The sequence below is a fragment of the Kryptolebias marmoratus genome, linkage group LG3, assembly GCF_001649575.2.
Source record: "Kryptolebias marmoratus isolate JLee-2015 linkage group LG3, ASM164957v2, whole genome shotgun sequence".
Taxonomy (NCBI): Eukaryota; Metazoa; Chordata; class Actinopteri; order Cyprinodontiformes; family Rivulidae; genus Kryptolebias; species Kryptolebias marmoratus.
Window position 1 is genome coordinate 5,713,212 of NC_051432.1, and position 12,122 is coordinate 5,725,333.

At 38.4% G+C, this 12,122-nt stretch overlaps 1 protein-coding gene across 1 annotated transcript; it reads right to left on the bottom strand.

Moving 5' to 3' along the window:
- Nucleotides 1-3,580: 3,580 nt before the first annotated feature.
- Nucleotides 3,581-5,561, bottom strand: LOC108244346 (sialidase-3-like). Its single transcript, XM_017430469.3, has 2 exons — nucleotides 5,065-5,561; nucleotides 3,581-4,956 (listed from the first exon to the last, which is right to left on the bottom strand). The coding sequence occupies exons 1-2, from the start codon at nucleotides 5,272-5,274 to the stop codon at nucleotides 4,015-4,017; spliced, it is 1,152 nt and encodes a 383-aa protein (XP_017285958.1). The 5' UTR covers nucleotides 5,275-5,561; the 3' UTR covers nucleotides 3,581-4,014.
- Between the last annotated feature and the right edge of the window lie 6,561 nt (nucleotides 5,562-12,122).

The following is a 12,122-nucleotide window of genomic DNA, read 5'->3' on the forward strand; positions in this document are numbered from 1 at the left end:
CGAAATTGCACCAAGACCAAAAGTCATAGCGGTCTTGTCATTAATGAGCTGAACGTTTTGATATATGAATGGTTGAAATAGCTGAAAAATTGTGGAACGAGTTAGATGCCGAAAAACGTACGGAATAGTGAAAGAAGAATAATAGATAAGAAAGAGAAACAGGAAAACAATGGTGTGAATGCTTAAAAGCATTCACACAATTAAATGCAGTAAAATGAATCAAATCTGTAAATTCAGCATGTTTAAACATAATTGATTTGGGTAAAAATAAACACCACAAGCATTATGACTAATGAAAGCATTGCTGATCATATTTACTGTATTTTTTTATTCTTTGAGAAGAAAAATAAATTATTTAAAATAAAACTCAGACAAAAGGCACTTTATATTTATGGAAAAATAAATTGCATTACCTATTTTTTTATAACAATAGGTGCACTGTTTTTGAAAAAGGGGAATATAAAGTAAAGTGGTTTGACACACATGATTTTTGAAAAGAAACCAAATTTTAAGAAACACTGCCTTGTTGTTTTTCTTTTTAGCTAATCAGGGAGGGTGTTCTTATACAGAAAAACAGATGAACTGAACACGTTTTCTCACACGTGGTAAAACATTTTCACAAAAACATGAAACTGAAAATGTTCCAAGATCCCATGGGAAAACATGTAAGGTGTATTCCACGTGTACCTCACATACGTCCCATGTTTGTGTGGGGTTATTAATTAGTTGAAATGCTGAAAACGTGTGTTCCCTGCTCTCCCTGCCTGTGTGCGTCATGCTTAGAGAGAAAAGTAAAAAGACAGCCTAATTAAATGAAAGCACAGCAGCACATGACAGTCAGAACGTGTGGGCATTTAAGGTCTTAGACTTTCTTCGTATGCAGACTGTATTTGGGTGGAATAAATGACAAGCGCAGCTCGAAGGGCTGTTTTTTAATCCTGACCTGCCCAGTGTGAGCGTTTGTGAGGACAAATTCAGATCGTTCCAAAAGGAAATCCACAACAGAACCAAATGTTGCCCAATTCAAGTTAGAGAAAATAAAAGGGAAACATGCATTCAAAAAGTAAAATTCAGAGCTCTAAACTTCTCTAATATTTGAGCTTCAGGTGGAGGTACGCTATGAATAACAGCATAAAACTACTGGAAATGTACATAAGAGTAATTAAACAAGATATATTTCATGTGTTTGAGGTTTCAGATTGTGCTGCTTTTAGACAAGTTACTGAAAATGATCTTGTAAATAAATCCTCATGCAAGGAAGATGAAAACTGGGTCATCGTCCAACACCTGTTTGTGTCTGCTCAAGAAATCATACGTGCAACTTTTTGCTTTTAACCTGAATGTTATTCCTTTAAACCAACAATGCATCAACATTTCTGACAAAGGGCTTTTTTTGTGTAGGAGTGCATCGTGGTTAGTTTGACATCCATTTAGAGCATTTTGGGGATTTTCTTTAGTTTGTTTTATTGTTAAACTGAACTTTAAAAGGCTACAAACAAACAGTAATACTGGTCACCTCCCGTCTACAACAGCTGCCTTCCTTTAAGGAACCCTTCAGAGAACAGTTTGCTTCTCCTGGTGCGTTCACTTACAGCTCCTTGGAAAAGTTTGAACAAGTGGATATTTTCTGCCTTTACTGCTGTCATAAATCAGTCGTGATCCCTAGAAATTGGCCTTCTTTGCAAAAAAATACGGCTAGAGTTTGTATAGATTGTTCAGGGACTCGTGTCAGGATTTAATCAGAGTTTTCTTCAACAGAGTCTTTCTCTTTGCCTCTCTCCCATGAAGCTCAGTCTGGTGAAGAACCTGATCAGCAGCTGTTGGAGCTCAGTCTCTATCATCTGACCTGCTGAAGCTTGGACCTCCTTCAGAGAGCTCACAGGGGTCATGGTGGTCTCTCTCAGTGTTTTCCTCCTTCACAGTCACTCTGTGAGGACATCCTGCTCTTGGTAGATTTACACGTCCCATAATCCTTCCATGTCCTGATGATGGATTTAACAGAACTCCTGGAGATGTTTAGGACCTTCTGCATCCATCCCCTGACTTTACTTTTTAATCATCTTTTATCTGAATTGTCTCCTTAATGTGAATATTTATTCAATCACTTATTTTGCATCAAATATTTGTATTTAATTGGTATTACTCTGTAGAAATATAGTTCCACTTTGACACTGAAGGGTTTTTTATATGTTTTTTATAAAGAAGGCCAATTTATAGTGATCATGACAGATTTATGACAGCAATAAAAACAGAAAACATCCAATGAATACATGTAGACTCACAGTCCTGCTAAGCAGAACGCGGCCCATGCAGCCCCGAGGAACGTGAGTGAAGCGAGTCCCTGAGATGTATGCTGCGTGAGCTCTGACAGGAAATATAAAGCAGCGAGTTCATTCGTACAAAGTGTGACCTCTGTTCAGTTTCTAAAACCTGGAAATATGTGACAGATGTTCAAGAAGACATGACCGGCATTAAAAGGAAGAAACATGCCTAACAAACACACACAGACATGAAACATTCTCATCCCTTCACCTTCGGCTGCAGGTGGGAAAAAGTACTTGTCTGCTTATTAGCTCATGATTTTTTTATGCTTAACTGTGGTTTGGCATAAACTTATGTGTGTCTAGTTAATCTTTAATCCAAGTTTTTCTTATTAATAATACTACTAATATTTGACTAAACATTTCAGCTCCATTTGTTTGAGTCAAGAGGTTCTGATTAAAATCAGGGTTTGAAACAAGAACAGCATCAACTTGCAGTGAGATGGCAGAAACAATGATTGCTAAAAAGGTTATGATCAGATTTTCATGAAATTTTCAGGACACGTCAAGGAACAAGTGATTACATTTTGGAGGTGATCCGGTCAAAGGTCAAGGTCCCAGGTCAGCTTGTGCTCTAACTCTGCAGCTGTATAGCAGGAGGGTTAAAGTCCACAGCTGGACACCTCATGGGTCAGGGGTGATCCCTATGGATTTCAAGGTTCATGGGGTCAAAGGTCACATGTAACCCCTTTGTCAAAACCTTGTCTCTGCTCCTACATGTTTCCTCCACCGAGGAGGTTCTGTTTCTGGTTGTGTCCGTTGGTTTGTTTGTCTGTCTGTCAGCAAAGATCAGATAAAAACCGATGAAATGTTCAGGAAATGTTGGGGTTGTCACAAAAAACAATGGATTAGATTTTGGTTCTGATCCAGATTATGATCCGGATCTCACTGTGTTTTAATCAGGCTGTGGCCTCAGTGAAGGTCTTCGCTCTCTGAGTGCTTCTAGTTTTTTTAAAAATAGTTTTCTATTTGGGGCTAATATTCAGAGCTGATGTTCACCTCACTTTCTCAGTCCCATCAGTCACCATTAACATTATAAAACCTCTGAGCTTCTGGGATCTCTAGAATCAAAACCTCACAAGCAGAGATTTGAACTCAATGATTTTAAATTCTGGTGATTAAATTTATCCTGTCAAGTTGATTTGCAAAAGCTAGAACAAACAAAAAGACAAATATTGACACAAAAATGACAAAAAATACCCAGACTGTCATTATAAATTTTATTTTCTACAATAATAAAGCATATATTTTATTCATTACATTTTTTTTCAAAGCATTGTGGATGATAACAGCTTTTCCAATGCATATTAGAAGTACAGACTAATTTGTGTATATAAAAAATAATGATTTATTGTTAGTGATGCATACAAACTGAAAACAAAAAATAAATTTCCTGCTACAATTCTTTGGAAAACATTAGTTTCCTGTAAGTGGAAATCATGGGAGAATGCAACTGTTGCTGAAAACTTATCATATGACTCTGTTTGTGTCTCCTTAACATACATTTTAAGAGTTTTGCAGAGTAAATACGTGTTTATTCTAAATGGTCCAGTAATGTGTGTAGATTCACTGTTAAAAAATAAAAATGGAATTTATGTTGAAACACCAGCAGTTATGGCTGCCATGATTTCACAGTTAAAATGACAATGTCAAATCTTTATTCATACAGAAGCAGGAGTAAATGTGAGCTGATCTATAACAGACTGCAGCAGCAGTCCTCTTTAGAGACGCTGCTAGAGATGCTGCTGTAGTCAAAAAGTCTTATGGCAATCTTATCAGTGTTTTTCGTCTCCCCACACTCAAACAGACACGCAAACCAACCATCATCAATGTAAGCCAGGTCTGAGTAACCAGTGGCTCCTTTCCAGATAATCCAGGGTTTGCTCCACGCCGCTGGATCAGATGGAGATGTGTTCAGATACACTCCTAAATCACATCGTTCCCAGTTCTCTTTCCCTTTTGTTGGGTGGGTAAAGAGCAGCCAGGTGTTACTTGCTTTTTCATCTTCACTTTGAGCTGGAAAGGAGATTACACTTCCATGACAGCCTTTAGGTGTTTCCCTAAGTTTCCACTTTTTTTTTTCAAGTAAGGAAAATGTGCTTCCATTATCCCGACTGAAGGCTTCCACTCGATACTTTCCCTCAGTACGGGCATTGCAGTAGATGAACCTGTGTTCATCTTCACAAACCTCTGCCATTTGACATTCAACTGATTTTTTTGAAATGATTTTACCAAACCACCAATTCTTACCATCATTGTCGCTAAAGATGGAGGCTGCATGTGGCTTAGGCTTGGCATGTTCCACACCGGTGTAAACGTAAGCTGGAACAATCATTCTCCCCCCCTGGGTTTGAAGTCCATGACCTGGTCCAACATCAAGAATGACAGAGTGATCAGGCAGACTAATTTGCACTGGAGTTACTCCACTCCATTTTTTTCCAAGATCTTCACTTGTGATGTAGCAGAGCCGGGCCTGGTTATAGTGATCATTTAACTGCTGCTGTTCAGTGACACCATCTTGAACACAAATGAAAAATAAGAAGAGTTTTTTTGTCGTTTTATTAGACACCGGGCAGGGGTTCATTGAGCGGTGTCCACGAAGCTGTGCTTCTTCTACAACTTTGAACTCTTTCCACTGAAAAAAATACATCATTCAGAGGCATTAAAACAAAGCATGAGGTCTGACAGAAAACTGTATAAATACTAGTAAAGTAGCAAACAAACAGTTGACTGGAATGATTACCTGAACGGTCCATTTGCTGCTTTTCTTCTCCAGCTTTCCTTGTTTCATAACCAGCTTATCTGCAGTTTCATCAGCTATTCCTTTTCTTTGCTCAGCAAAGGCCAGAAGAGTCTGGGTGTCTTTGTGGTAAAAAATTGCAGGGATCCTATAGCGGTATATTGTAGATTCAAAGACAGTTTCTGACTCATCGCAGGAAGAAAATTCACCCATGGCTGGTTTATAAAATGATCGTGAACTGTGGGACGCAACTCAATGATTGTCCGAGTTTGTTGGTGGAGGGTTTTATGCTGTAGGACTGGGTGGTGCCATTTGGAAAGGAAGGAGGATGGGCCCAAAGTGCAAAGTTATTTTGTAAAAGCTCCTTGACCACCACTATATTACATTTTCTAAAGCTCACATTTTTCTTATTTCCCAAACAGAATGACAGTCATGTAAATGATTGTGACACAAATAAAGGTGGAGGCAAATGTTTCTTTTTCTTTTTTTTTTACTGTAGCACAGACAAGAAAATAGCAAAAAACCATAACTATTTTATTACAGAACTCAGAAAGTGCCAATGTTTAGAGTGTCTAGCAAACAATTGTAAAAACCCACAAATGACACAAGTGTTTGCTGGTCCAGGAAACTACCCCAATTCTAAAAAAGCAGGACATTGTGTAAAATAAATAAATAATAAAATAAAACCAGAATGCATAGACATATATTTTGAATGATGAAACATAGTAAACATATCAAATGTTGAAAGTAAGAAACTTTATTTGATGGCAGCAACTCGTCTCTAAGAAGTTGGGACAGGTCTATGTTCCATTTAACTCAATGAAATCCATACAAACGTGTTGAAAAGGTTACTCTGGAAATTGTCCTCTTTTTGGTCTTTGCAGACTGTGTCCAGCACAAGTTTAACATGTTAAACAGAACCGTTTAGAGTAATTTGTAAACCCATGGGCTGTGAACACTGTTAATCATAGCTACCATCACTCCTGTTGAGACATGTCTCAAACCATAGAAGCTTATCTGTAGAGATTCTTAAAAATGATAGGTTTATTTTCAGGAGAAACATAAATTTTGTCTTTGATCCTGGTCCTGTGGTAACCAGGAGTTCATCTTTCAGCTGACAAGCCTCTCTCAGTTGAAACAATAAATATTCTTAGCATCTGTAACAAGAAGATTACAATGACAAACCTCAGATAACACAGTTTGACATGAGGAGGCTCTACAGTTCTAGCTGTGCCAGAGTCACACAAAAAGGTTATTTATTTACCACCTAAAGTTAGTCATTTTTAATCTCTGCTCAGATGCTATCAAAAGTTCACTCTGCAACAGTTCTAACATCTCTGACCCTTCTGCTCCCTCATCTGCTTCTCTCTTTCATTTTTGGATCAGATTTTTCTTGCCTGCTTTTTCAATGTCTTTTACTAATTTCACACACCCAGGTGCTGTCAATTTCTTCTACCTTTTCCATCTCTGTTTAACTCCTCACGTTCCTCCTTGTCACAACAACCAGCAGAAAGACAACAACCCACAGGCTGACATTTCTCCCAACCAGTTTGTATGGAGTTCCCCCGAGGATCTGGTCCTACAGTGAGAATCTGTTTCAGTCTATCTCCGTCAGGTTACCCTTGCCTGTTTTCTCATTGACACACTGTTCAGTAACTGATCCCAACACAGATTGACAACACAAATACAAATAGGACAAACAAGAGCTCTGATTAGTTCTTATGTGGACCATTGTCCCTGCCTGAACTAAAATCTATTTTTTTTGTACGTGCTGCACAGAGTTATTTATTAGCTGTAGCCTTCTCTAAGGTCGCCATACATCTCACAAAGGCTGTAAACTATTCACTGAATTAACTTTGCTGATTGTTAGATATTTCCGATTTTGGTTGAGCTGATCTGCACTGATCTTTCCTGCTGAAGGGACAAGTACACTAAAGCAGGGCCATAGCCAGACTTTAAAAAATACTGAGGTCAACCACTCATTATCCCCCTGCACATCAGTTACAATGAAGACCAAAACTTAATTAAAATAGAAGCATTTATTTAAAACAAGTGACTTGAATGTGTATATGACATGTATTTGTAAATCCATGAGGATCAACGGACGACTCAGGGCACAACCACGATGAGTCACTGACATGACATGAATTAGTTTATATGAATGTTGATTGTTCACACTGCACAAACACATTCAGAACACAAGATTTTCCCTTATTATCAAATACCAGTGAGATTCTCCTGTGTCCAGAGGCATGTTTTTGGGAGGAAACCCATACAAACTCCACACAGAAGGAGCCCAGGTCCAACCCGGGGTTTGAACCCAGGATCTTCTTGCTGTGAAGCCACAGTACTAACCACTAATCCATCGTGCTGCCAATACAGGATACAGTGGATGTTTGGATAGAATTGTTTATCTATCTGATTTAATGTTTCTTTGGCTTGTTGGAGGCTGGTTCTTTATCATCCATCTATGAATCTCCTGGCTGAGGAAGGTCTTGTCTGTACCATGTCACCACTGTTTCCCCCAGCTTACTATTAGCCTGGCGGGCCATTATTTGGCAATATTACAGACCTTCACCAGCTCAGCTCCAAAACTCCCAATAGCAGTTTTGTAAAACAGAAGAAAAGTAGCTTTGCTACAAATTTTCTTGCAGAGAAAAGTTAATGTACACCTGGAAATAGGATCAAGTCCTCCAAAAACTGCAGCTGTTTGTATTGTCTTCTAAGTAATCATACAGTTGACAAATGTTTTAAGTTCAAGGAGAAGCCACATAGAGATAAAGTAAACTTTATTAAAGAAAAGGGCTTATGCTTTGGCTGTTTGAAGTCGGGACACATAAGCAGAGAATGCAGACATCGTTTGGTCTGTTCTGTATGTCATCAACAGCATCCCAGTGTCCTGCATATTGACAAGGAAAGTACAGAGGCTCTTTCCAGACAGCCACAAAACCCTCTGAGTACTATCTTCACAATGACTCAAACCTGTAATCATATCAGAGTCTGTGATGAAGATAACTCAATCCTTTCTATTGTTGCAGTTCAGGTCCGAAGTCTAAAAACCAATACAACTGTGCAGACCTATGCATTCTTTGGACCCGGGCAGCACAGGCACATTTTGTACAGAAAGTTTGGCCAGAAAGCTGCAACTGAAAGGCAAAAGAGCAAACATCCAGCTGCGAACTATGTGACATAAGGACATTGTGAGTACAAACATCATCTCTGGACTGCAAGCAGCAGCACTTGATAAAAATGATTTCACTGAACTTTCAGATGTTACGACACAAAACCTAATGCCTGTTTCAAAGCAAAACATTTCACAGCAGGAGGACATTGCCAAGTGGCCATACCTGTAAAGTATCAAGCTCCACAATTTGGATGCTGATGTAGATGTGCTCATTGGCACAGATGCACCTAAATAATGGAGCCATGGAAGCTGATAAACAGTCAGAATGAAGGCTTGTATGGATAGGTCATCAATGAAAGTGAAAGGAACAAAACAGGTTGTCGTGTTTTCACTTCAAATAGGATTTCTGAAACAATGTTGATTGAACAATACAATTACGATTTCAATAAAAACAACATCCCAAGAGCAGATTAAAATGTTCAGAGAAGATATCAAGTTTATGAATGTCATGAACAATACAGCACAATTCATTAATGGACATTATTGTATTGATTTGCCCTTTGAGGCTGAAAATCCTATTTTACCAGCCAATTGCTGTATTGCCGAGCAACGTCTCCAAAGCTTGAAAAGAAGGTTTGACAAGAGTACCACCTTCAAGAAAGATTACATAGCATTTATGGATGACATGATATGTAATCGATATGCTGAAATCGTACATGATAATCAGTGAAGGAAAAGTGTGGTATATACCCCACCATGGAGTTTATCACCCTAAAAAATGCAAACTGAGTACACAGCCTTTTCATCGTCTGGATAAAATAAACAAATGATCCATGTTCATTTCTAAAACTGGTTAAAAAAAGGTCAAACCTAAACAAAAAGAAAAAAAAAACTTTGTCTTAATTTAATGGATGGAAACATTAGCTCTTGAAATGGAAACATTAGTCTGTCACAGCTGCTCACAAGAAATGTGGCGCTCTTCTTCTTCTGGTCTTTATTTTAGCAGTAAGGTAGCAAAGCTGCGCTCTTCTTCGTAGACATTGAGTTTGACTGAACACAGTTGCAGCGCCTCCTACAGTAAACTGGTGAAGCTACACAGAGAACCACGCCGTTCAAAAGCGTTGTTTTGATTAATTTTTTAATAATATACACAGCAGAAAAATAGTGAGGTCCGGACCTCGGTGTCCTCAATGGTAGCTATGGCCCTGCACTGAAGAGAAGCGCACAAAATGCAACCTGATCTTGTTACGGTCACAAGTTCAAATGCTTCCTTTGTTCTATGAACTGTGAGTGTTTTAACAGTACTTTAATTTCACTTGAAACATCGGTTTCAAAGAAAGAGGAACAGCAACTGATTTATCTGATAAAATTCACTTTCTGTATCACAAGGTCTAATTGTTGCAGTAGGACGTTTACATCCACTCATCATAAGCATTAATGTCGTTAATTATTTTACTTTTATCGTGCTGTATGTTTTCAGTGATAGAATGATTACACAACATACAACTTTTAATGGTTTTCAAAAACAAAAACTAGGTGCACAAGTTTGAATTTATTAGGGATTTTCTAGGTTCATAGATGTGTTTTAACTTGACAAAGCCACAGCCCACTAACCACTTGCTGAACAAGCATGGTCGACTGCAGATAGTAGTTTCCCTTTGCCAGCATACAAAGATATTTGTTTGACGGCACTCATTGTATTGATCAGTACTCATCTGTTGCCCTTGGATGAAGGGAAGCTGATTAAGATGTTCAGGAACCACTCAGGCTCAAACCTGCCATAAACTGGAAACTACTGGAACTCCAGATTTTACATCTCCGTGGACTGAGAGGGTCCTAATGAAGAAAGAAGCCCATGCTCTAAAAATGACACTTTTAAGCTTGGCTGGGATTTGCAGCGGCCCCACATGGACGAGCCAAATGCCTCTTGGAGAAAAGATTGACGGTCAGACAAAACAAAGATTGAACTTTTTTTTTGTTTTTGGGCACGGTGAAAAGAAGTATGTTTGAAGGATTCGAGGTCAGGCTTTCAAACCTAAGACCACTGTACCCACTGTCAAGCATGGGGGTGGTAGCATCATGCTGTGGTACTGGTGCACAGCTCAAAGTGGGTGGGAAAATGAAAAAAGGAGGTCTATCTCCAATTTCTTCTGTTTTACCTCAAATCAACCACGCAGCTGAAGCTTGGTCACAGTTTCAATCATCTAACTACAAACATTAAAAGCAGACTAAAACTTTGACACACTGTATCTGCTGTGCATCCAAGGTTTTTGTTTTTGGTCCAGACTTCCTGCTGGATCACACGCTCTAATTGTCATACCTAACAATTCATGAAAATGGCCAGTGAAAACTTGAAAACTAGCTGGATAATAACCTGAGGAACTTCAGCTGTCGGAGCCAACTCTGAATGCCTCAGCAGAGCCACTTATCACTGTGCCCGTCGTGCAACGTGACACCCCACAGTCTTTAAGCTTCACAGGTCCTCTCCTCTCTGTTTATTCCTCTATTTCGACTGGTGCTCTGTATCCAGAGTAAAGACGGGCATCAGAGAGAATAGGAGTCCCTAATGAGCTGTAGTTTGCTCGTGAACAAATCATTTATGCATAAACTTAATTTACTTGTTTAAAATGTATTTTTAACGGCTGCTAATAAATTTAAAGTATAATGTAATAACTGTTTGTTTCAGTCCAAGAAGACGACCTTAAAAAGCCTAAATGAACAAGGAGAAAACAGACGAAGGAGAAGTGAAATAGACTGAGGGGCAAGGTTTGTGTCAAAAGCAGCTCTGCAATTGTAGGTACCGCCCTAAACTTCCTCCTTTATCCTCAACTCACCCTTCCACCCGTCACCCAACACTTTGCACTGTAAAATATGATTAGTCGTTTCAGCTGCAGACACCACTGAATAATCTGCTTTCTGACATTTTACAAGCAAAACCACTTGACTCCTTAAAAGATGTAAGACTGTTCATACTGGAAAAGCCTCTCACAAAAAGGAGGGGTCTGTTTTCTGCTCTTTCGCTTTTCAAGGGCTTCATATGGAAATGCTTTTGTGTTTTCAATGGATTCTTATCACTCGTTCCCTGACATAAAACATCAAATTATGCCTATAGAACGTAATCAAATTTAGCGTCTATTACTCACGCAGAGGCTCCTTATGTCCGGAAAAAAAAAAAAAAATCAACGTAACAAAAAAAAATGTGTAGTGAATCAAACTCTAGATAAGACTTTTAAGTTTGTCTCATCAAGTATAAAGCCAGTATCTCACTGTGCTGCCAAATTATGAACGGCATTAGCAAAAGACTAAAACGTTATCTTTTTTTTTTTTCAATTTTCTCTCAGTATTAAATTCCCAACTAGTGACCAGCAGTCACAGCCAAGTGAAATAACAGTTTAAAGAAAGACTTTTAAACTGCATATCATTTACACTTTAGTAATTTAGGAATAAATACTACTAGAAAAAACAAATCTACTTTCACATTATCCTTTTTATGATCCAAAATGTAATTGCCTGTATTTGTGTTTGTCTGTTTCATGAACCAGTACATGGATTTTATTGAAACTCTCCTAAAGTATTCAATGGATGTACGTCTACAATTAACTTTTGGAGTCAACTCGATTCATGCTTCGTTTAACTTTATTTATTTATTGGGGGAGCTTCAGCAATGTCAGCTCATCGGCAGTATCCAGCTTCAAACTCATGAGAACTGAGGTGTTAAAAGTTGGGTCAACTCTGCTGCCATTTTAGTAGCTCTGTAATTTGTTTTTTCACATTTTTTTAATTTTAATACTCTGAGGGCTTTTCCTGAGTTTCTCCCAGAGACAGTTTTGAGAATATCTTTGTTTCTTTTACCTTGTAAACTTGTCTCTTTTTTTGATTCTCCACCTTTTAGTTTATTTGAGTTTTCATTCAACTATACCACCATCTGAAACTTTAT